Source organism: Phascolarctos cinereus, unplaced genomic scaffold (assembly GCF_003287225.1).
Source record: "Phascolarctos cinereus isolate Bilbo 61053 unplaced genomic scaffold, phaCin_HiC Scaffold_5;HRSCAF=322, whole genome shotgun sequence".
Taxonomy (NCBI): Eukaryota; Metazoa; Chordata; class Mammalia; order Diprotodontia; family Phascolarctidae; genus Phascolarctos; species Phascolarctos cinereus.
Genome location: NW_027555958.1, coordinates 381461350 through 381485842, shown reverse-complemented (window position 1 = coordinate 381485842; position 24493 = coordinate 381461350). Strand labels below are relative to the sequence as shown.

The window sequence follows — 24493 nt, the reverse complement described above, 5'->3', positions numbered from 1 at the left end:
AACACATACATTTTATGTACAATGTAAAGTGGCATCCAATATTTTTGAATCAATAGCCTGGGACTGCTTACTAAAAACAATAGAACTCCAGCACTGTATCTCAAGCTGGCCTCCCATAGGGCTGTAAGCAGAGGAAGAAAGGTCCTAGTGAATGTCACTCATTTGTGTAGAAATATTTCCCAGCATGGTGTAGTAATAAGGCTGCTGAATTTGGAGTCAGAGAACTTAGGTTCAATCAATCAGGCAGGAGCATTTATTAGGCACCTACTGTATGCCAGGCACTGTGCTGGGTAAGTACTGGGAATGTGAACACAAAAATGAAACCATTTCTGCCCTCAAAGAGCTTACATGCTGTAGGCAGAAACAACATGTACACACACATAGAAATACAATGTAATTTCAGTAGCTGGGTGGGCCAGTGTGTAGAGCCAAAAGTAAGAGCTCCTTGGATGAATGAACGAATCACTGAGTAATTGAAAAAAAAGTCCACTCCCAGGTCTGCCACATACTGTAACCTGTGTGACCCAGGGCAAATCACTTACCTTCCCTGGATTTCATCTTCATCCTTTGTAAGATGAGGGTTGGCGTTAGACTAGGTGGTCTCTCTCTCTTTTTTTTTTTTAATTTGGCAATTGGGGTTAAGTGACTTGCTCAGGGTCACGTAGCTAGTAAGTGTCAGGTGTTTGGTCCGAGGCTGGATTTGAACTCAGGTCCTCCTGACTTCAGGGCTGGTGCTCTATCCACTGTGCCATCTAGCTGCCCGTAGGTGGTTTCTTAAGGTTTAAATCTTCAGCGAAGAAGGGTAAGCAGAATGGAGATCCCAGTAGCATGGATCCCTCACCCATAATTCCTGTGTCCCCAGATGCCCGCTCTCAGAGCCTGCCACCTTATAGGGATGAGTAGCCACTGGGTAGATCCAGCAGCCCTCAGCAGATGAAGCCTCATTTAGGGTCTAGTATATTAAGTAGTCTAATCCTCACAAAAGGAGATGAGAGGCACAGGCAGAATTATGGAGTGTTTACAGAAATAGCATGGGCTGGGGGAAGGAAGGGTGAGGGTGGGGAAGGAGAAGCAGATATTAACTTTTGGCTGTCATGAAAAGATCCTGGGCTTGATTGGTACCAAAGCAGTAGGAGCACTAGGAATGGCAATGCATAGTGGAGGAGAAAGGGAGGACTAGGGCCAGAAGGAAAAGAAAAGCATGGGTTGGATCATAGATTAAAGTTACAAGGGACTAGAAAGGCCCCAGGGTGGTGCAGTGGATAGTATGCCCAGTTCTCAGTGCAATTATAATCTCAGACACTTACTAGCTATGTGGCCGTGGGCAGGTCACTTAACCCTGTTTGCCTCAGTTTCTTCATCGTCATCCTCAAATGAGCTGGAAAAGGAAATGGCACTCCAGTACCTTGGCCAAGAAAACCCCAAATGAAGTCACAGGAATTGGACAGGACTGAAAAAACGACTGAACAAGTCCAACTAGACTCAATTTACAGATGAGGAAGCTGAGTCACAGGACTTGTTTCAAGTCATACAGGTGGTATCACAGGAAGGGCTTGAATGAGGACCTTCTAACTCCACAGGCAATGAAATAGGAAAAGGGGAAGGAATGGGGAGACATTGGATAGGTAAGAAAAGGGAACTGGGGTTAGAAAGAAAGGAATGGGCACAGGAAATTGAAGAGGGGACACAAAGAAGGGGAGATATAAGGGAGAACAGAGAACACGAAAAGGAAAGGAGGAGACAAAATCATGGTGCTTCGGGCTGGGGAAGCTGGGACAAGAGATACAGGTAAAGCTGGCACATGCTGTAGAGTGGGAGTCAGGGAACATTTCCATACTAGCTGTGTGGGGTAAGTTATTTCACAAGCTACTTTGGGTCTCATTTCGCTATTATTATTATTATTATTATTTTTATTATTATTATTTTGGCGAGGCAGTTGGTTTAAGTGACTTGCCCAGGATCACACAGCTAGTAAGTGTCAAGTGTCTGAGGCCAGATTTCAACTGAGTCCTCCTGACTCCAGGGCCGGTGCGGTGCTCTATCCATTATTTTCAAATGGAACTGACAATGACAATGCTTTCAGTTCCTGCCTCGCAAAGTTGTTTCCAGAAAAGGGCTTTCAATCTGAAAGTGCAATTGAAATGGTACCTATACTTATTTGGTTTTTTTAGGCAATTAGGATTAAGTGACTTGCCCAGGGTCACACAGCTAGTGTCAAGTGCTTGGTCTGAGGGCATATTTGAACTCAGGTCCTCCTGACTTCAGGGCCGGTACTCTATCCACTGTGCCACCTAGCTGCCCCTTGGTACCTATACTTGTTAAAGTGCCCAGCGGTTGGGTTGGGGAGAGCGCGCTGGGGCAGGGAAGCAGGTGCTAAAGTCGGACAGGCGGCGCCCGAGAGAGCGAGCTCTCGAAGGCGCTCCACTCCCGGGAGCCAGCGTCCCCGGCCGGCTGTCCGGAGTCCAGCACGCACTTGCAGCCGGGATCGTCGGGATCTGGGGGTCGTGGTATGGGCCAGGGCTGGGGGGTGGGCTCTGAGGGTCCCCGGTGCTCCTGGCGATGCCACGCGATCTGGACTTGGGTAGACGAGCCAGCGGTTTTTCCCTCGCCTACGTCGTGCTGCTAGCGCTCGGCCACATTGATCTGAATGGTCCAGATGTTCTGCTTCTTGGAAGCGTTCAACTGAGTGGCTGAGACCGCAAACTATAGTGTCTGGTGCTTTGAGCACCTTACCGTACATGTCCTGAACGGTGAAGTTGGGCTAGCGCTTCAGCAGCCACCTAACCCAGCGGCTCGCCATCCCGGCCTGACTGACAGGGAGCCCCCTCGGGACTCAGCATGGCCTCCCCTTACTCGGGCGACTGGGAGACTGGAGTGGGGTGGAAAAAGAGCAGCCCGCGGAGGCTCCAAACCATTGATCAGGAAAGCAGGGAGCGGGGAGGATGCGGGGCGTGAGGACCCAGAGGAAAGGATACAGTAAGACACTGCGAAAAGTGAAAGAGAAGCAGGGAGTTGAGGGGGTGAGTGAGAGGACTAGGCAGACTGGAGGAGAGGAAGGTTGGGCATGGGGCGTGGACCAGAATGAAATGGGGTGGGGGGTGTATGTGGAGGAGGGATGATGAGTTAGTTCTTCTGAACGTGGAGAACGACGTGTACTAACAGACCTACAGACCAACAGGCGCAAGCTCCCGTGGGCATTCACTAGAGAAAGAGCTATCTCTCCACATGGAGGAAGGTGATGGCAAGAAGAACTGGCATTTGGGGAGATTTGCCGCTAGCGGGCAAGTTTCTTCTACTCTTTCTCAATAAGAGGAGTCTGAACTCCACCAACTCTAAACTCAACATTCATTCAGTCAGTCAACAAGCATTTTATTAAGCGCTTTCTATATATCACTTGCTGCGCTAAGCTTGGGGGAGACAAAAAACAGTCCCTGCCCCTTAAGGAATTCACATGCTAAAAGGAAAGTCTGAAGGAGAGACTAGGTAAATACAAGATACATGCAAAGAAGATGAAAGTAATCTCCGAGAGGGAGGTGCCTGCACTAGGTGGGTGGGGGGAATGCCGGAAGGTTCCTGAAGAAGGTGAGTTTGAGCTGGGACTTGAAAGAAACCAGAGAAACTGAAAGGTGGAGAAGACTGGTGCGGCAGGAAGGGCCAAATTAGGAAGAACTTTAAATGCGAAACTGAAGGTTTTATATTTGATTCTAAAGGTAATGGGAAACCACTGAAGTTTAATGACTGGGGGGAGGGGTGACATGGTCTAGGAAAACTAGGAAAATCACTTTGCGGCCTTTGTGGAGGAAGGGCTGGAGTGGGCTGACTTGAAGCAAGGAGATCAGTTATAAGGTTATTGGAATTTTGTTGTACGTCAATCATGTCTGACTCTTCATAACCCCCTGGACCACAGCAGGCCGGGCCAGGTATTTCTATCCTCTACTATCTAAGTGTGTGTGTTGGGGGGAGGGGGGGTGTCCCTCCAGTTGTCCTGATTCATATCTGGCTACTGGACCCAGATGGCTCCAGAGGAGGAAGTGAGACTGGTGACTTTGTACAGCCCTCTCTCACTTAAATCCAATTCACTTGCAAGTCACGGCATCATCTTCTGATGTCACGGTCCTCATCAAGAACTAGGGACAAGGGGGGCAGCTAGGTGGCGAAATGGATAGAGCACTGGCCCTGGAGTGAGGAGAACCTGAGTTCAAATTCAACCTTAGACACTTGACACTTGCTAGCTGTGTGACCCTGGGCTAGTTACTTAACCCCATTGCCTAGCAAAAAAAAAAATTGGGACAAACAACATCTTTCTAAATCTATCCAAATTCATGTTGATTGTTTCCATGAAACTTATCAATCCATCCCATCCTCTGCCATCCCCTTTTCCTTTTGCCTTCAATCTTTCCCAACATCAGTATTATCTCCAATGAGTCTCATCTTCTTATGTGGCTAAGTTATTTAAGCTTCAACTTCAGTATTTGACTTTCCAGTAAACAGCCTGGGTTAATTTCTTTGAGTGTATTAGTATCGACTAATTTGATCTCCTTGCTGTCCAAGGGGCTCTCAGAAGTCTTCTCCATCACCAAATGCGTATGGTCTGAACTAGGATGATGGCCATGTGAATGGAGCCACATAGAAAGGAGAGATAAGAAAAGCAAAGATTGGGCAATGGACTGGATATGTGGAGTGAGTGAAAATGAAGAAGCCAGGGTGATACTAAAGTTTGTGGGTGGCCAGAAGAATGGCAGTGCCCGAGACAGCAATAGGGAAATTCAGAAGAGGGACGGGTTTGATAGGTAAGATAATGAGTTGAATAAGATAATTTTGTTGCATTTGATGTAGAAACTTGAAATATCTCCAGGATGTCCAGATTGAGATGTCCAAAAGGTTACTGCAGGACTGCAGATTCCAAGAAAAGAATAATGGATGGTGAGAGATCAGAGTACTGGCTGATAGGGGCAGAGGTGGGGCTGGAACCCTCATAGGTGGATGACAGATGGACAGATAATAATGGCACAAATTCAGAGGAACTTAGATGTCAGAGACTTGGGGGGAAACTGAGGCAGGATGTGGAGTAAGGCTTGGACACTAATAGGCTATGTGACCCTGAGCAGATCATGAGGTTTCTTTGGGCTTCAATTTTCTCACCTGTAAAATGGGGATAATAATTCTTGCTTTATGCACCTCAGAGGGTTCTGATGAGAAGAAAGAACACTTTGTAAACCTAAAAGAATGTGACTTATTAATTATGGAGCAAAGGAATAGGAGTGATGAGATGCTGAGCCCCTAGAAGAATGGACCTCTTCCCCCCCTCCTCCTTGCATTGCCTTAATGCTTTATGCCTCAGGAATGTCAGTAATATCCTGGCCTCAGGAAGGATCCCATGATGGGAAAGGAATACCTGTAAAGAGTCCTTTGTAGACTCTTCACATGAGCTGAGCAGCAAACAACTGGGCACCTTGGCAACTGGACAGAGCCAGCCCATGGTGGGTCATGGATACATCTGGACTCTAGAGGGAGCCAGAATTCTGCAACTTTGGTCTTTCGTTCTCCTTAGCGTTAGTGGGGAAAGAAGAGGGTTGAAAACAGTGGCCGAGGGATGTATGAGATTAGGGGCCTCTCTCTTTCCTTCTATGTACCTAGTCATTTATGTGTTGTCTCCTCTGTTAGAATGTAAGCTTCTTGAGGGTAGGGACTGTTTTCCTTTTATCTTTGTATCCCCTATGCTTAGAACAATGCTGGCCACATCTTAAGTGCTTGATAAAGAAATGAATACTTGTTGACTGAATGGTCCCTGTGAGTAGAGACATCCTTAGGGTTGGGATTGGGAGTCTGAGTCAAAGTATACCACCTGCTCCTTCCCTCTCCCACTCATCATATCATTCCCCACAGTAATATTTTTATTCAGGTGAAATGAACATGGGACACCACTGAATGAAAAAAGAAAGGTCAGAAGAGGGCATCTGCCACCTGAGGTGGGTGAGCAAAGATTGGAGTAGGGCAGCTCCATGTCTTTATTCTGTTGGAGTTAATGAGTTTAGCCAGTTGTACGTAGAGGAGACTCATCTCATTTCCCCCTACTAGATGGCTAAGAGTTCTCTCTTTCTGTTCTGTCTCCCACCTCCTTCAATCACTACCCAATCTCCTAGTTTTAGAAGCAGCATTGGGTCTGAGGGGGTAAAGGGCTGTCAACTACCATGCGTTTGGGGGATCTTTGGACCCAACTGTGTGGGATAGTCAGACCTGGTGAGCAGGTACCCCTGGTGGACATTGCAAGGCAAGCAGCAGGGAATTTCCCTTGCCAATGTAGCAAGAGCAGCCTAGAAAGGGACCTGATAACTTCCTGATAGATAATAGCGTGAGTCTCTTTTTGTATCCCTGTCTTTTAGCACAGTGCCTGGCACATTGCTGTTCAGTCATTTCAGTCATGTCCAACTCTTTGTGACCCCATTTGGGGGTTTTCTTGGTAAAGATACTGGCGTGGTTTGCCGTTTCCTTCTCCAGCTCATTTTTTACAGATGAGGAAACTGAGGCAAACAAGGTTAAGTGACTTGCCCAGGGTCACACAACTAGTGTCTGAGGCTGGATTTGAACTCATGAAGATGAGTCTTCCTGATTCCAAGCCCAGTGCTCTATCCATTTTACCTCCTAGCTGCCCAGCCTGGAACATAGTAGGTGCTTAATAAATGTTTTTTGATTGATTGATTGTACTAAGGATGGTCATTTCATTAGGGTTGGGTTGTATGATGCCACAGGTTGCCCAATGAGTCTTTAAAAATATCTAAACTAGATAATCTAAATGTCTATCTAGACTAAGGGTTATCTTACTAGACACATATCAGACAAGGGCTGGGTAGGACTGCTGGGTCCCTGATTAGGAGAACAGCTACTGATATTGGCAAGGGAAGAATACTATGTGGGGAGAACAAAGGCTGCTCTTCCCTATAGAGCTATATCTCTTTAATGGTTACTCTAGCTCCTTTTCTTGCCCAGAGGTCGTTTCCTTTGCTGCTTTGTGGCCTCTGTAGGAAATTGGCCCGGGGCCCATGGTTAGGCAGAGAAATGGAATGAGTGGCTGTCTCTGAAAATGCCTAATATAGGCATCTTGGGGAGCCCTGTTCTCTCTGCCTCTCCCCATTGCCTGAAAACTAACTTCTATCAATGCCTTCCACTTCTATCCCTTTGCCTATGGTGAGTGTACCAAAAGTTGTGATGTTTCTGGGTGTTAAGTCTTGCACAGGCCAATGGGGACCATTTAGTTCCCTGAAAGGTTCCCCTCTGACTCTTCCTGCTAGTACTCCCACCATCCATGGCTCCAACCACTGACGGCTGATGGACTGCAAAATGGCAAAGATATAATAGGTACTTCCCAACAGGGATGGAGAATGAGCCTGTGGTTTTATTGGTGTAGGAAACACCTGAAGAGGGAACTCCACTTACCAGCGCAGGTTGGCCCTTTCTCTTCAATATTTAGAGCACACTGAGAGGTTAGGAGCTTTGCCCAGGATCATAAAGCCAGCATGACTCTATGATAAACTCACTTCTTTTTCCACTATACCTCATTGTCTCTCAGGAAATTCAATTGCATTTACAAAGGACCTCTGTTTTATAGTATAACATGGGGGCTTCTACCCCTGGCCTAGGAAGCTTCCAGATGCCACTGTGGGCTCTCTCAGCCAGCTTCCTCCTCCCTTTCCTCTTCCCCCTCCCCCAGTCCTCTGAGGCAGAGTCAGATATTAGCTGTGTGCAGTGCAGGAGGGTTAGAGGAAGTGCACAGTTAAGGGACTTCTTTCCAAGGTCGTCAGGGAAAAGAGGAGGTGTAAGGACAAGGTGCATTCAGTTGCCTCTAAGTGCAATGACTGGAACCTCTGCAGCAAATACAATCTTAGGCAGCTAAAGGTTTGTATATATTATCAAAATCTTATGGAAAAAACAGATATGCAACTATTCTATACAGTAGCTGGTAGATGTGAGGGAAATGTCTGTTGGTATCTGGTATGACCAACTGTCATTCTGGGTGTGCCCCTCTCTCATTCTTGCCCAGTAGCCAGCTCCTTTCCATTCCCCTCCATTACAACCCCAAAGAGTTAATCCAGAACATTGCTATTCCCACAACTTCCTTTTCAATCAACCCCGTCACATTTCAGGAGCATTGGGGGCAGCATGCTGCCTTCTTTCTGGATCCAAGGATTTGGGGGTGGCTCCTTATCTCATTCTTATCTCTTTCTGAAAAACCCCAAATTCCTGCCAATTATGTGCAGGCCAAACAAATACGATTCCTGTTTTTGCCTTCTGCTCACTTCTACCTTTCCATACCAAGCCATCTCCCTTCTCCTGGCAGTACCACATTCAGAGACCCACCAACCCCATCAACTGTGCCTCCTGGGCTCCTCGGAGAGCCGAATCCCAGCCACAGGGGCAGCAGGTGTTGGGAGGAAAGGGAGAAGAAGCATGTGGTCCTTGCTGGGCATTTCTCTGGCCACAGGTCTTCCGTGGCTAGTTGGGAGCATGGCACCCAGGAACAGTACCACCTGCTGAGTGGCACACTAGGTGGGCTCTTGTAGTCCAGACCCCTCTATTCCAAGTGAAAGAAATCCTTGGAGCATCTCAAAGACAAGAAAAGAAAGGTGAGGTTAAAGGAGGTGTCTTTCCTCAAATATGGCCTGGACTCCAGGGTCCTTGGCCTCTCTCCTGGGACTCCCTTCACAGAGTAGGTCCCTCCACAGCAGGAAGCTGAAGTTGGGGGAGGTCTGCATCAGTCTGGGAGGCTTGGTCTGAGCACAGTTATGGGATGGGCAGACTGGGTCCCCAGGCCCCTTGTCCTACTGAAGCAGTTTGGGCACTTCCACCTACATGGAGGGAAAAGCAAAAACACAGTGTTACTGAAGGACTCTCAATCCAGAGCTCCCTATGGTCAATTCATGTATCTCCTGCCTCCAAGCATCATGGAACAACATACATATAACTCTGACTCGGATTCCTAAGAGAAAGGAAAGAAAGGAAACACCTGTTTCTGCATTTGGCAGTCCTAGCTAGCAGAAAAACTTTTTTGGAGTCTAAACTGAATCCTCCTTCCCTCAGGAAAGAACTAAGTAGGCATCTGGGTTGAAAATCCTGGCTCTGTCATTGATCAGCCATGTAGCAAATCACTTTACCTCTGAGCCTCAGTTTCCACTTCTGCCAAATGGAGATGATAACACTTGTACTATCTGCCTCACAGGGCTGTGGTGAGGGTCAAATGTCCCAATAATGTACATAAGTTATTAGGGAGTTAAAAAGGAGAGCAGGAGTAATCAAATCATTAAAATGCCATGTTTTAAAATAATTCAAGTGAATCCTCTCTTTTTTCTATCCTCTGTGTCCAGAAATTTGACACTGGGTCAAACCTATAGTCATATAATCCAGTATTCTGTGTCTGAAAGAAGCCCTGGGGGTGGTTTCTAGGATTCGATTAAGCAAATATTCAGTGGGCACCTGTGGGGTGCAGGGCACTAGATGTGATAAGATCATAATGCAGACACCAAAGGGCCTCAGAGACCACTGAGTCCAACTCCTTCATTTTAGACATTCAGAAACTGAGGCTCAGGAAGATAAGGGACTTGCCTAGGGTCACACTGGAGGTGGGATTTGAACCCGAGTCCTTTATGTCCAGATCTTACCTACTGTACCAGGCTGCTCCTTCCTATTCCAGATAGTGGGGAAAATACAAAGTTTAAGAAAGATACCATCCTTACTTTTCTGGAGCTTATGGGCCTGTATTCATTACTTCTTCATCTCTGCCTCACAGAATTCCCAGCTTCCTTCAAAGCTCTTGCAGTGCCACTCTTGTGAGAGGCCTTTTCTGATACCCTTCTGATGTTACTTTGTATCTTAGTGCTTTGCAGGTAGGAAGGGCTTATAAGAAGTGCTTATTGAATTTGCACAAGGATTCTGTGACCCATACACACATACACGTGAGTACACATACATATATATGTATATATACACACATACATAGAGGGAGAGAACTGTCATGATATAACTGACTTCCTTTGTAGTTCTATGTATTTTATTTCATTCATTTAAAAACATTCTGAGGGGGAGTCCATAGCCTTCCCCAGATTGTGAAAGGGGTTCTTGAAATAAAAAATGTTGAGAACCCTGGATTAGGAGGACCTCTAGAACACACAATAACTGTAATACATAAGTGTACAAGGGGAGGCACAAATAAATTTCAAGATGAGATCCTTGAGAGTAGGTAATTAGGGAAGGTTTCACAGAGAAGATGGCATTTGAGCCGGACCTCTAAGGATAAGCAGAATGCGGAGGTTGGCATGAATTTCCTCCAAGACAACCAGCTCATTCTCATAATAGTCAGCTATATGACACTGTTAACATTCAATACATACTAAAGCAAGAGGAACTTTTTCTCTTCACTTAAAACTGTCAAATTCAACATCATGCCCTAGGCTTACTGGCAGTAGTCACACTCATTTTAGAGGTCACGGGATCATGATCATATTGGATCAGACTACTACTGTTTCCCAACAGGCCAGTTCCATGAATCCTGACTCCTACGTAGGTGGGACTCCCAGGGAGGAAGGGCTTCTGCTGATAGATTGTACAACCTCATAAAGAGACAGGATAAACAGAGGCAAAGCTGATTCTTGGGAGTGGTTTCCTTAAAGTGGTTGTGATCTCTCTCTCTCTCTCTCTCTCTCTCTCTCTCTCTCTCTCTCACACACACACACACACACACACACACACACACAATTCAAAGAGAAGGCAAGAAGACTGAAATTAGTTCCAATATTGCTGAAAAATAATCTATAATCTCTACTCACAACATTTGATTCCCAGAGTCTGTAATGACCTTTCTCCTGACTTCATAGAGTACTTTTAGCTGCACCTCTCTCTCTCTCTCTCTCTCTCTCTCTCTCTCTCTCTCTTTTTTTAGGCAATTGGGGTTAAGTGACTTGCCCAGGGTCACACAGCTAGTAAGTGTCAAGTGTTTGGTCTCAGGCCGGATTTGAACTCAGGTCCTCCTGACTTCAGGGCGGGTGCTCTATCCAATGCGCCACCTAGCTGCCACAAGCTGCACTTTTCAAATGCCCTTGTCATGTACTATAGTGTATCCCAGTTGTTGCTTCATCTATCTCACTCTCCCTACTAGTTTATATGGCCCCTGTTTTATGGAAGAGAGGGACTGTTTCTTATCTAAACCATATATGGCACCCAAAGTCTAGCACAATTTAGCACACCTATGAGTCAGCAAGGTTTCATGGGTAGAGAGCTGGCCTCCATGTAAGGAAGACTCTCCTCTCAATGGCTCCACACAACCCTCTGTGACTATTAGTTGAACAACAGTGCCACATCTGATCTGGTAAAGAGAATTTCCTCTTGGGGAGTTCCCTAGGCCAATGAAACTACAGAGCCAGACTACCCCCAACTTGAATTGTTCAGGGCATTGCTTTTGCACATAGTAAGTGCTTAATAATGTTTGTTGCCTTTGACTTACTCACTTCAGCCCAACCACTGATCAACAGGGGAGCTTTGGCCTACTTCATTTCCAGCCTGAGCTGGTTTGCCCCTCCTTAGGTAGCCTGGTGCCCATGCCCCTCCTGGAGGCTTTTCATAGTTGATTCAGAGACCTGATTGGCTTAGCTCCTTGCAGCTCAGAACTCCTGAGCCCAAGCGATTTACCAGTCTCAACTTCTGGAGTGTGGATTATAGGCTTGTGCCATTATGGCAGCAACTTTTTCACTGTGGAAAGTGGAGATCGTGTATGATTCCCCTCATCCTAGGAACTGATTCCATTTTTAAGAGGATAAATGAAAAGATAGAAACTGCCCTGACCAATCTTCTCTTAAAGCTAGTGGTCCACAGTAATTATAGCCTATCCCCTAGACAGTTTAGTACTTAAATATAGGATCAGAGTGTTTGCCAGTCTGTACCAGTCTATTCTGTCTAGCTAGATCGAAAAGTTCATAAGGACAGACATGACATATCTTATACTTCTCTTCTACTCCCCACAGCACCCAGCACAGTGCTAGGCACAAAGCACATGCTCAGCAATGACTTGTTTATTGATCAGTGCCTGCTCTTGGTCTGAAAAATGTTAAGAGGCTTCCCTAATCCTGAGAAGGACAACCCAAACTATGAATCTTTAAAGGACTGAAGATTATTTATCATGGGGAAGAGAAGGATGAGGAGATGTTTAGTGATGGTTTTCAAGTCAATAAAGGGAAAGGCTGTTAGAGGCTGGATCTCTCTGTGTCTCTCTCTCTCTCCTCCCCCCTTCTCCTCTCTGTCTCTCCCTTATCTTCTCTCCCTATCCCATCAGTCTCCTCTTTCTCTCTAAGAATAGAACAGAGGTGCAGTGGCAGAAAGTATTAGATTTGAAATCAGAGGACATGAATTCAGATCCTGCCACTGATGATTACTGCATATGTGACCCTGGGCAAATCATTTAACCTTTCTGGGCCTTCATTTCCTAATTTTACAGAGGACTGCTAATGCTCCTTCCAGCTGCTGGATGGTTTAACTTGAAGATAAAAGAATTAGACATTCCTGAAATGGAAGATTGGCATGGGATGCTGAAAAGTAGCTGTGAAATTTCCTGTTCTTAAGATCTTTAAAGATATAGTTATCCTCACCTTGGGCCTATTCTCCAGCCACTTCTATCCCACTGGAAACTTAGACTGTCCCCCTGACTCTTATAAATGAACTTCTTGCATTATCTTGTCTTATCTTATTCTATCATGTCTTATCATACCTGAATGCCAGCTCCTACAGTATGTTTATCAAATCCCATGGGATACTTTTTCCCCTCCAACCCTTCTTTTCTAGCACCCCTTTACCTGTTTTCTTCTTTCATTAGAAATGAAGCTCCTTGAAGGCAGAGAATATCCTACTTGTATTTGGGCATGCGCTCTCTCTCTCTCTCTCTCTCTCTCTCTCTCTCTCTCTCTCTCCCTCTATCTCTCTGTCTCTCTTTTTGTCTCTCTTTCTCTCGCCCCCCAGTTCCTCTCTGTAGCTCTGTCTCTGTCTCTCTCTCTCCTCCCTCTCCTCTCTCTGTCTCTGTCTCTCTCTGTCTCTCCTCTCTCTCCTCCCTCTCCTCTGTTTCTCTGTTTCCCTGTTTCCCTCTGTCCCTCCGTGTTTGTCTTTATATCCATCATCTGTTGGATATGGCTTAAATGTGGCCTGGCTATAGGTAAGGGGATGGACTAGATAACCTCTCAAAAGTCCCTTTTAAGCCCTCTAAATCTGTTTATTCAATAGCTCCTGAAGGTGTCTGGATTATCTCCCTCAGAATTCCTCAGAAGCAGAGATATTCTGATTCTTTCTCTGTCTCTTCCCATACCCATAGCTGCCCATACCCCTCTCTTATCCCACCCCTTCCACATGCCTTCTTGAGCTGCTTGAGGTTGCTGGAACGGATGGCAGCTAGCAGTTGGTCCCGGGAGTTCTTCTCTTGTGCTGGGAGGACCTTATCTCCCATCTTCCTTTGGGTGGCTGGAGAAAGGGAATTCCTCAGGTTCTCTGGCATAAGGGGTGGAGAGCCAAGGGAGGTGGGGGTGGGGGTGGGGCGGCAGGAGTGCCACCCTTTTGGGGGGGAGTTCTTCGGGGAGGGCTTTGGGGAGGGCTGTGGTGATGGCTTAGGGGAGCCTTTGGGCAGGGCCCCAATCTTGGGCACTGTCAGCTGGTCCTTCTTCTCCCCACCCCCACCCTGTGCCTGCTTCTGCTCCTGCAGCCTCTTCTGCCTCTGTTTGTCCATGTTGCGACTGAGCAGATTGGTGACAGTCATCCGGGGGCCCGCCAGCTCAAAGTGATAGCCCAGTTTGAGCAGCGTGGTGTTCTCCTTAAGGAGCTTGGCGATTTCCATTTCGGTCTTGCCCCCACAGATGTGTCTTTGATTATGGAAGCGAAGCTCCGTCAGCGTGTTGTTCTGGAGCAGGGCCCGGAAGATGGCGAGGATGCCTTTGCCCGTGATGTGGTTTGAGTCCAGGTTGACACTGGTTATAGTCTTGTTGGCCTTGAGCATGATAGCGATGGCAAAAGCCACGTGGTCGTCTGCCCGCGTGTTGGCTAAGGCAAACACCTTGACCACAGTGTTGAATTCCAGTGCCTCAGTGAATTTGACCAGAATCTCATTGGTAATGCAGTCTGAGTTGTTGACATTTACCTCTGTCATCTCAGGGTCGTTGTTCTTCACCTTTTCCAGAGGTTCATCAAATATGCTGGGGGCTGCTTCCTCTTCTGTCTTGGCTGGAGTCTCTGGGGCCTTGGCAGGGCTACTGGGGGTGGGCTTCTCAGACTCTGGGTCCTTAACATTCTTGGCCTTAGCATCATCCTTGGGCTCCTTTGGGGTGGCGGGCTCCCCCTTTTTACCTCTTCCATCTTCCTTTTTGACTTCTTCTTTTCCACTCTCTGTCTTCACTTTCTCTTCCTCCTTTTTTTTATCTGCCTCACTCTTGTCCTCTCCCTTCTTCTCCTTCTCTTTGTTCACACTTCTGCTCTTTTCAATCCCTTTCTTCTCATCCTCCTTTTTTATTGCTGCTGTCTTTTCTTCTTTTCTCCCATCCTTCCCCGTCTCTTTCTTGTCCACAGCAGCCTTGACCCTGCCCTTGTCTATGCCCCTCAGGACTTTGTCATCCTTAAGCTTTTCTTTGCTTTTGCCATCTGCTTCATCTTTCTCTTTTGGTCGGCTTATCTTTGGACTGTCCTTCTTCTGCTCTTTTCCCAGCTCTGAGTCCCGTTTGGAACTAAGGGCTTTTTTACCAGCATCCCTGCCCCTCTCGTCTCCATTCTTGGCATCTGTCTTGGTCTCCACTTGCCTGCTTTCCTAAGGAGAATTCAGAAAGAAAAACAAAAATAAACATGAAGTAATAGCTAGAATGAGAGGGTGTCGAGTACTGGGACACGGAGTAGGCGTTCTAAGCATTGCCTTCGAGTCTTTAAATAGTTTTTATGTAGAGCAACTAGCCATTTTTCATTCTTCATTGAGGTTTCTACAGCTTAAGTTTCAACAGAAGGGGCAGACATAAGGGAGAATTTCCTGAGTTAATAATATTAGCTCACATGCCTATGATATAGAAGGATAGCAGCCTGGAATAGTGCATCTAAAGATCTGGCCATGGAGCCCAGAAGACCTGGGTTCAAGTCCCTCTGATACATACTGGTTGTTTCACCCTGGGCAAGTCACTTAACCTCTCACTGCTGGCACAGTGGATAGAGTGCTGGACCTGGAGTCAGGAAGACTCATGTTCCTGAGTTCAAATCTAGCCTAAGGCACTTACCAGCTATGTGATCCTGGACAAGTCACTTAACCGTGTTTGACTCAGTTTCCTCAAGCCAGAGAAGGAAATGATGAACCACTCCAGTATCTTTGCCAAGAAAAACCCAAATGTGGTCACAAAGAGTTGGACACAACTGAAATGACAACACTGATCTAGGCAGCTTTCTAAGGCTATAAATTGCAGAGACAGTAGAGGGAGTTTCATCGGGCATTTCCCTGTAGTAATGAAATCCCAAGTCTGGTACCCATCTCTATTCCTATAACATGAACAACAGCCCAATGAGGTAGATAATAAAAATATTATCCTCATCTTGTTGTTCAGTTGTGCCTGACTCTTCATGATTCTGTGGACGATACTGTCCATAGGGTTTTCTTGGCAAAGATACTGGAGTAGTTGACTGTTTCCTTCTCCAGTATGTCCCCATTTTACAGATGATGACCTGAGGCAAGTACCTAGGGCTAAGTGATTTGCCCAGGATCGCACAGCTGGTAAGTGCCTGAGGCTAGCTTTGAATTCAGGAAGATGTCTTCCTGACTCCAGGCCCAGCACTCTATCCACTGTGCCAGCAGTGAAAGATTAACTGACTTGCCCAGCGTGAAACAGCCAATATGTATCAGAGAGACTTGAACCCAGGTCTTCTGGGCTCCATGGCCAGATCTTTAGATGCATTATTCCAGGCTGCTATCCTTCTATATCACAGGCATGTGAGCTATTATTATTAACTCCAGAAATTCTCCCTTATGTCTGCCCTTTCTGTTGAAACTTAAGCTGTAGAAACCTCAATGAAGAATGAAAAATTCTAACACTGACCCACCTAGCTGCCTCTTCATTCTACATATAAGGAAATTGGAATTCAAAGAATTTAAATGACTTGTCCATGGTCACCAAATAGTAAGTGTTGGAGCTGGGATTTGAATTTAGGTCTCCAGACTCAAAAGCAGTGCTCTTATAAAAAGAATAAACAAAGGTGGCTCCTCTCCTAGAGAAGATGACCTTGTCTCTCTTGTGTAATTCTAAGTCAGTCTTGCTGAGGGGGGGAAGGGAAATGGGTGAAAATGGACTCAGGAGGACCTTGCAAGCTCTTGGGTTCCAGGGTTCTGTGAATCTCATCTTGGCTATTTGGATTACCTAAATGTAATGTGGGATGGCACCAAAACAAACACATTTCCACCAGACTCAAGGAATTGTGCTAAGCAATAGCTGTAGTGTCCTAAGAATCACAGAATCATCAAATTTTAGAGCGGCCACTTAGTCAAACTCATATCCAAATAAGAATCTATTCTGTAACATACACAGAGAGTGGTCACCCAGGAAGACCTCCCATTAGGGACAACCTACTACCTCCGAAGGCTACTGGTTCTACTTTTGCTTAGCTCTAATTGTTAGGAAGTATTTTCTTTTCTTTCTTTTTTATTTAATATTTTATTTTTCCCAATTACATGTGAAAACAATTTTAACATTCATTTTTAAAACTTTGAGTTCCAAATTCTCTCCCTTCCTCCTTCTCCACCCCCACCCCCATTGAGAAGGCAAGCAATTCCATACAGGTTATACATGTGTAGTGATGCAAAACTAGGAAAAAATTTCTTGTATCAAACCTATGTAAGAGATGAGGCCACGCTGAGAGAGGAGATTGGCCAATAGGGGCCATAGCTGGAAGGCCCAGAAGCCTGGTCTCTGGGGATCCATGTGGGTTGGCATCAGGCAGGGGAGATTGTGCATGCTCAAAAATCTAGGCCTTCATTGGCCAGTCCCCCATTACACCTATATTTTCCTCTTTGCTACAGTTTTGTTCTCTGGAGCTAAAGAGAAGACATCTAATACCTCTTCCATATGGTATCATGTCCCTAGCTAAGTCTTCCCTTCTGTGGGCTAAAAATCCCCCATATTATCAGCCAGTCTTCATAAGAAATGAACTGAGGGCCTTGAGCATGGACTGGAGACCATGGTTGAGAGAAACAGGAGAGCTAAATTTGGTCTCTGGCTCTTGCCCCAGAAGGAATTATTGGTCACTTCTCCCTCTACAATGGAGCCAAAGTAGTACCATGGGCTTTGGTTTTCTTTTCTTTTCTTCAGGCAATCAGGGTTAAGTGACTTGCCAGGGTCACATAACTAGTAAGTATCTGAGGCCAGATTTGAACTCAGGTCCTCCTGAATCCATGGCTGGTGCTCTATCCACTGCGCCAACTAGCTGCTCCTGATATTGGTTTTCTATCCCTATAAAGAACAGAGCAGGTCTTGCTTGCTAGAGGCTGCAGGGATTATATGCCAGTCAGACCTTCCTAACTGAACAACATATGCCGCAGTGTCTGGGACTCTAGGGGAGACCCTAACCTTGTAGCAAGGCCAAGGAGTACACCCTTGAGGGTGCACATGCCTACTGGCTTCTTGCTGAGACTGGTACTTCACTTTGCCGAAATGACCTAGCAACTCCTGACTGGTCCCTGTATGTCTCTGTGATGGGGATGGGGGTGGGGTGGGAGTGTGTGGAGAGGCATGCCGAAGAGGATTGACCACTGAGCATCTGGGGAATGGATTCTTGCAGAGAAAACTCTCCTCTTAGCAGGCCGTGAATGCTGGAGAAAGGCTTTTCTCCTCTCTCTTTTGGGCCACCCTATCTTGGAATAAATGTAACACCAGCTCCCCCTTGAACATCTAGCTAGGGATGCAGGGGGTGGAAATTCAATCCCCTTCTCTCCTCCCACCCTTGCTCCCAGCAGCAATGGCGGCTAGAACTCAAGCATGTGGCTAGAGAGAAAACATTGGCTTGCGGAGGTCAGCCCAAGACAGGACCTCAAGGCAAAGGCTTTGTGTTTCTTTCCCTAAAGCCAGGTCACCAAACCTAGATCTAGCCCAGGATGTTCCTAGCTCTGGAGGTAACTACATGAATTTAAATTCCTGAATAGATGCCAACTGCCAAGCAGGAAGTACTTTCCTCAACTATACCACTTCTTGGAGAAGATAACTGACAGGAACCTGCGGGGAGAAACACACATTTATTAAGCACCTACTCTGTGCAAGGCACTGTGCTAAGCACTTTGCAAATATCTCATTGGACCCTAACAACAACCCTGAGAGGTAGGTGCTGTTATTATCCCTGTTGCACAGTTGAGGAAACTGAGGCAGACAGAGGTTAAGTGACTCACCCAGAGTCAGCCCTTGGGGTTATAAAGAGTCTTTTCAGATGTATTCCTCATCATTGGAGGATCTCATACTGTTAAAAACTGGAGGGAACTTTACAATCCAACTCCTTCATTACAGATGAGAAAGTAGGCTGAGAGACGTGGTCTGATTTATCCAAGATAACATACGTAATAAGTATTGGAGCAGGGCCTCAACCAGAGCCACTGGCAGGGGGAGGAGGGTGGGGCTGAACATAAGGGTGGGGTGTGGGAAGCGGGGCTAGTCAGGAAGAATTCAGTTCAAATGTGGCCTCAGACACTTACTAGCAGTGTGACCTTGGGCAAATCACTTAACCCGGTTTGCCTCGGTTTCCTCATCTATAAAATGGGGATAATAATAGCACCAAGCTCCCAGGATTGTTGTGAGGACCAAGTGAGTGCATATTTATAAAGGTGTCTGGTGCTGTCTTAATAAATGTTTGTTTCCTTATTTTCTTCTATTTTTCATTCATTATATTCTGTGGACTCTCTGTTTAGAGAATTTCCTCTGCCACTTACTAGCATATATCTTTCAAATCTTTCCTTTTAGACTTAGAGTCAGGAGGAGCTGAGTTCAAATCTTGCCTCTGACACTTACTAGCTGTATGACTATAATCAAGTCATTTAACTTATATGATCCCCAGTTGCCTTATCTGTAAAATGGGGATCATTACTTGCACTGATTGCCTCAGAGAATCGGGAGCAAAGTGCTTTGAAAAAGATTAAAGTGTTACCGAAACATGTTATTAATAATTAATGAATTAAAAGATCCTCCACTCCTGAGGTTATGTTTCCTTTCCCTTCTCCCTTACATGGTCTCAGCTACATTTAGTTGTTCTGGGAAATGAGCTGAAGAATCCCACCCAGTAGCACCCCTAGTCCCTTCAGCGTGTCAGAGGATGACAAGTGACAGGAGGCTCCTTGGGGACAAGGCTCAGCATAGTCCTTGGCTCCCAGGACCCTCCCCCAAAGTAGGTCTTGTTGTGTATGGCTTCAGGCTCAGTAGCCTGAAGGAGAGGGAGGAGGGAGGGGCATTCCAAGGCCATGCCTCACTCAGTGCCCTTTGACTGCCCACTGTGATTCAAGCCAGGGAGCCAAGAACTTTCTTTGCTAAATAAACTCAGGTCAAGTCCCTGATGGCATGTTTGTGGTGCAGGTACAAATTGTTTCCACAGAACCAGGCCGGTCCCCTGTTCCCTCTGTGGAGGGCCTTGGAGCAGGATGAGCTGGATGGAATCTAAGGCAAGGGCTTTTTGCTGTTTTATTCATCCATCTCCTTCCCTTCTCCCACCATCTGCTCTTGACCAAATCTTCTCAGGTCATTAGGACCACATATACTCTATTCTTCCCACAGATCTTTGGAGAAAGAACTACATTCCAAGGTGCCTCTCCCCACAAAAGGTTCTGACTTGGGACTCAAGACAAAGCCCAGATTCATCTTATATGGTGCAGAAAGAGAGATTGCTTTATCATAGAGCTGGACTTTTTGTAGCCCCAAGGGAGCTGAAACTGTCCATGCAGCCGATGTGTGAAGTACTGCTCCCTAGTCACAAACAGCTTAGCCTTTCAGGGCACTGAGAGCCTTCCGCAGGTTCTGCAGGAACCAGGGCCATCTATGCTGGCAGCTGGGCTCCTGTGTCTCTGGTACTGATGAGTGCTTGTCCATCTAAAGTCTCTTACATTTTTGTCTGCGTAGTGCCAATAGGTCATGAATTCTCCGAGGTATCTGATGGGTATGCCAACCTCCAAATGAGGCTCAGGCCCAGGAGGTCTGGTTCCTGGGAAGTCTCCCGGGAGCCTAAGCTCTGGTGCCTCATCTGGAAATGTGCCAGTTATCTCGCAAGTCATAGGGCATCCCCTGAGGGGTAGAGGGTAGGGAGGTGGCTGCATTATGCTCACAGACCTAGCCATGACTTTTCCCAAGCCCCAGAGCCAGAACTGGGTATTCAGACCTTCAGCCCCAGGGCTCTCTTGGTTACTACCAGGCAGCTAGGAGGTGCAGTGGATAGAGTGGTGCCTGTAGTCAGGAAGACCTGAGTTCAAATACAACCTCAGACACTTACTAGCTGTGTGATCTTGGACAAATCACTTAATCCTGTTTACCTCAGTTTTCTCATCTGTAAAATGTGCTGGAGAAGGAAATGGCAAACCACTCCAGTATTTTCCCCAAAAAAACCCCAAATGGGGTCACAAAGAGTCAAACACGATTGAATGACAGCTTAATGAATCACAGAATTTGAGAGTTAGAATGGTCCTCAGTAGCCATCCAGTCTAATCGTATGATTTTTTTCATTTAGTATTTTATTTTCTCCTAATTACATGTAAAAACAATTTTTAACATTCATTTTTTAAACTTTGGGTCCCAAATTCTCTCCCTTCCTCCCTCCCCACCCCCTTCATTAAGAAGGCAAGCAATTTGATGTAGGTTATACATGTGTAGTCATGCAAAACCTATTTCCATATTAGTCATCCAGCACCATGATAAAGGAATCCCTCTTGCTGATAGTTGAGAGTCGGCCTCAGCATCCAGAAGATCTAGGTTCAAGTTCTGCCCCTGACCGTACTGGCTGCACAGCCTAGACAAATCACATAATCTCCCAGTGCTTTTGGTAACTCTAATAATAATAACAGTTAGTATTTACATAGTGCTTTAAAGTTTCCAATGTAGTCTACACTATTATCTCATTCGTCCCCACAACAACCCTGGGTGGTAGCTATTTTTAACCTCTGTTTTACAGATGAGGAATCTGAGGTCAAGGTAAGTAACTTGACCAGGGTCACACAGCTAGTAAGTGTCTGGGGCAGGATTTGAACTTGGGTCTTCCTCACTCCAGGACCAGTGCTCTATCCTCTATACTACCTAGCTACTCTCTAAAACTAGAGTATAACTCAGAGAAGGTGCTACTCTGCATTGATAGAAGGAATTTCCTCACCTGGGAATTTCCCATCCCTATGAAATCATACATCCAGGCCCTACCTCTTATCTGATATTTGTACAGAACTTTAAGGTTTACAAAGTACTTTACTTACATTATTCCTCTGGATTCTCTGAATTTTCAGTTTCAAAGCAAAGGTACCTGGTCGGGATGCCTGCTCGTGGAGTTACCCAGCTCTGACCCAGCATTAGAAGTAGACTAGTAGGGGAGAGAGAGAAATGTAGTACCAGGTAGCCTCGACCCTCTCACTTTCTCCTCATCTCTCCCTGAATAGAGTGCCCTTGGCCCCTTCTTTCCCCCTCTACCCCTTCATGTACACATAAAGAGGGCATGAATCAAAGGGCCTACGGTGGCAGCCCTTGGCAGCTTCCCTGCCCTGCCCTCCCTGTGATCACGGCTGCCTTCCATGTCAGCTCCATCTTGGCCTATAGTCCTGGATTTCCCTCTCACAACTAGGTCAAATTTAGGCACCTGGCTTATGTTTTGGTATCCCCCTCCCTCTGCTTCTCATCCCACCTCCCAAAACAGGACTTCTCTTCTCATGATCTAGCTCTCTGTTCTCCCCTCACACATGACCTTCCTCAAACTACACACCTCTACCTTGATTTGACTCAAAGAAAAAGGCCTTTAAAAACCTTTGCAGGTCATTTAATCCAACCTTTACTCAAAAAATAAACCCTCTTCCCTCACCATCTCCCTAGTCCCTCCTCAAGCCATTCATCCTTACCTAGTATCTACCAACCCCCTCATTATGAACCTCAGACAATGCCAAGAATTCCTCAGACCCCACTTTAAGGGCCCTTCTATAGGGGCCCTTCCATGTATCTGTTACAGTGAAGCTCCACTAGACCTTTAAAAAGACTCTAATGAAAACCAGGCTGGTGGCAGGGAGGGCTGGGAAAGGGGGGAGGTGGCCAATTAATCTGCTGTTTCCTCCAAATAGTTCGGAATGAGTAGGGCTGGGGCTCGTTGCAGCTTGCAGCCCTCAGAATCTCTCAGACATTTCCTTAAAAGGAGAAGGAGACCAAATCCCTCCCCGGGCTGGGATCTCAGTGTTCAGAGCTGCTCAGCTCTTTTGGGCACAAACCAGAGCTCTCTCCCATACGCCTCTCCACAAAGGAACACTAAGACCTCTGTTTGACCCCCTTATTCTGTGATTGGTGGCTGAGTCTTCCCCAAATGCCTCCAGAGGCTAAGTTATCTGATCTCTAGACCAGGTTCCATCCAACCTCATCTCTTGTCAGAGGAATTTAGGTGAGATTGGAGGCAGAACTTCCCAAGAGTGGGACGCCCAGGAATGCACCACAAGCAGAGAGCAACATCTCTTTCAGTGGGGAAACATCATTAGGGATAGAAGCCACCCCCACGAGTGACTGAAAAGTCTTTCATGGAGGAAAGTGGATGGAAAAGACGGTACTCTGGGAAGCCTATGAGAATACTACAAGGACTGAAGGGTGAAAGCCAGGGATAAGGGATAACACCCCTGCTCAAGATGCCTGGAATATTGCAGATTGATATACAAATTGAATCGCTGTGATTCCGGATGGCACAATGTTCAGACCACCTGGACCTGGAGTAAGACCTGAGTTCAAATCTAGCCTCAGACACTTCCTAACTTTGTGACCTTGGGAAGGGACTTCACCGCTGTTTGCCTTGGTTTCCTCATCTGTAAAATGGGGATGATAATAATAGCCCTACATCCCAGGGTTGTTGTGAGGATTAAATGAAATAATATTTATTAAGGCACCTAGCACTTAGCTGGCACATAGTAGGTGCTATCTAAATTTTTTCTATCATTATTATCCTATGAACTGAACTGAACTGAACTGAACTGAATTCAGTTGACTCTCTACCACAGTTATCCTGCTGTCTCTCCTGGTTAAAGAAGCTGAAGGGTGCCTGTCCCCTGGATTTATCTATATCTAGTTAATTGACTTCCTTCTATGGGGCCAGAGGGACAGAGCTCAATGTCTCTTCCCTCTTTTCATGAGCCTTTATATGTTATCTCCTCTAGGAAGTACTCCCTGATTACACAGAAGGGGATAGGGGGAAATCTCACCATCATCATACCGCTCTCCTTATTCTTAGAAAGGGGGAGAAGAAAATAAAGGCAGTTTTCTGAATCTGTACACTTGGAACTTTTTGGAGTTCCAAAGTGATATGTTCCTCTTTACAGATGCCAATCCCTTCCTCAAACAGAATGGCTTATTGAAAAGACACTAGACTCAGAGTCAGAAGACCAGAGTTCAAGTTCCTACTTAGGACCCTGTACAAACTTCTTACCTTTGTAAGGCTCAGTTTTCTTATATATAAAATGAGGCAATTGGACTAAATGATCTCTGAGGTCCCTCAGGTTCCCACCAGTTTTTGAGTCTCTCCCCTACTTTCTAAAGACTCAGTTAACTGAAGGGGAAGCTACATGTCTCCTAGTATGACTCAGGCTTGGTGTGACTTAGGTACCAGAGAATGGGGCATATGGAGCAAATTCAGCAGGCAGCATACAGGTTAGATGCTAGAAAGTTTCTTAACAGTGTGGGTTGCAAAATTGTGGAATCTCTTTCTTTTGAAGAGTTTTCAGAAGAAGAAAGGACTCTTCCCCATACCACATGGACTTGGGATGTGATCAGGCTTGCAGGGGAATGGATAAAATGACAATCCTTGCCACCACCACCACTGACAAGATAAAGACCAGGGAAATTCCATTCCCCCACACACATGTACACACACACACCAGGATGGTTAGCTGTCAAGAGGATATTAATTGTCAATAGTTACAGCCAGATGGGCTGGTTACTAGACCAACACCCAACATGTAACTGGACCATGATTTTTGGTGTTGCCAGTCTTAAGCTTCATTGTGATACCTCCTAAACCAGGGGCATGGAGCCTGGGGCCTCGAGGCTACATGTGGCCTTCTAGGTCCTTGGGTGTGGCCTTCTGAGTGAGTCCAAGTTTTCCAGAACAAATCCTTTCATTAAGGAGGTTTGTTCTGTGAAGTTAGGATTCAGTCAAAGGGCAGCACTTGAAGACCTAGAGGGCCACATGTGGCTTCGGGGCCACAGGTTTCCCACCCCTCCTAAACATTTGTCCTGAGGGAACAAATGTATCCCCAGGATGGTCTCTG

The 24493-nt window shown here is 46.2% G+C and overlaps 1 protein-coding gene across 1 annotated transcript in view; it reads right to left on the bottom strand.

Moving 5' to 3' along the window:
- Window positions 1-230: 230 nt before the first annotated feature.
- Window positions 231-24493, bottom strand: part of LMOD1 (leiomodin 1) — a 72255-nt gene continuing 47992 nt past the window's right edge. Inside the window, 4 exon segments of the mRNA XM_021003016.2 lie at window positions 231-8843; window positions 13382-13531; window positions 13534-13587; window positions 13589-14818. Of these exon segments, the coding sequence (XP_020858675.1) occupies window positions 8817-8843; window positions 13382-13531; window positions 13534-13587; window positions 13589-14818 (1461 nt within the window). The 3' untranslated portion in view covers window positions 231-8816.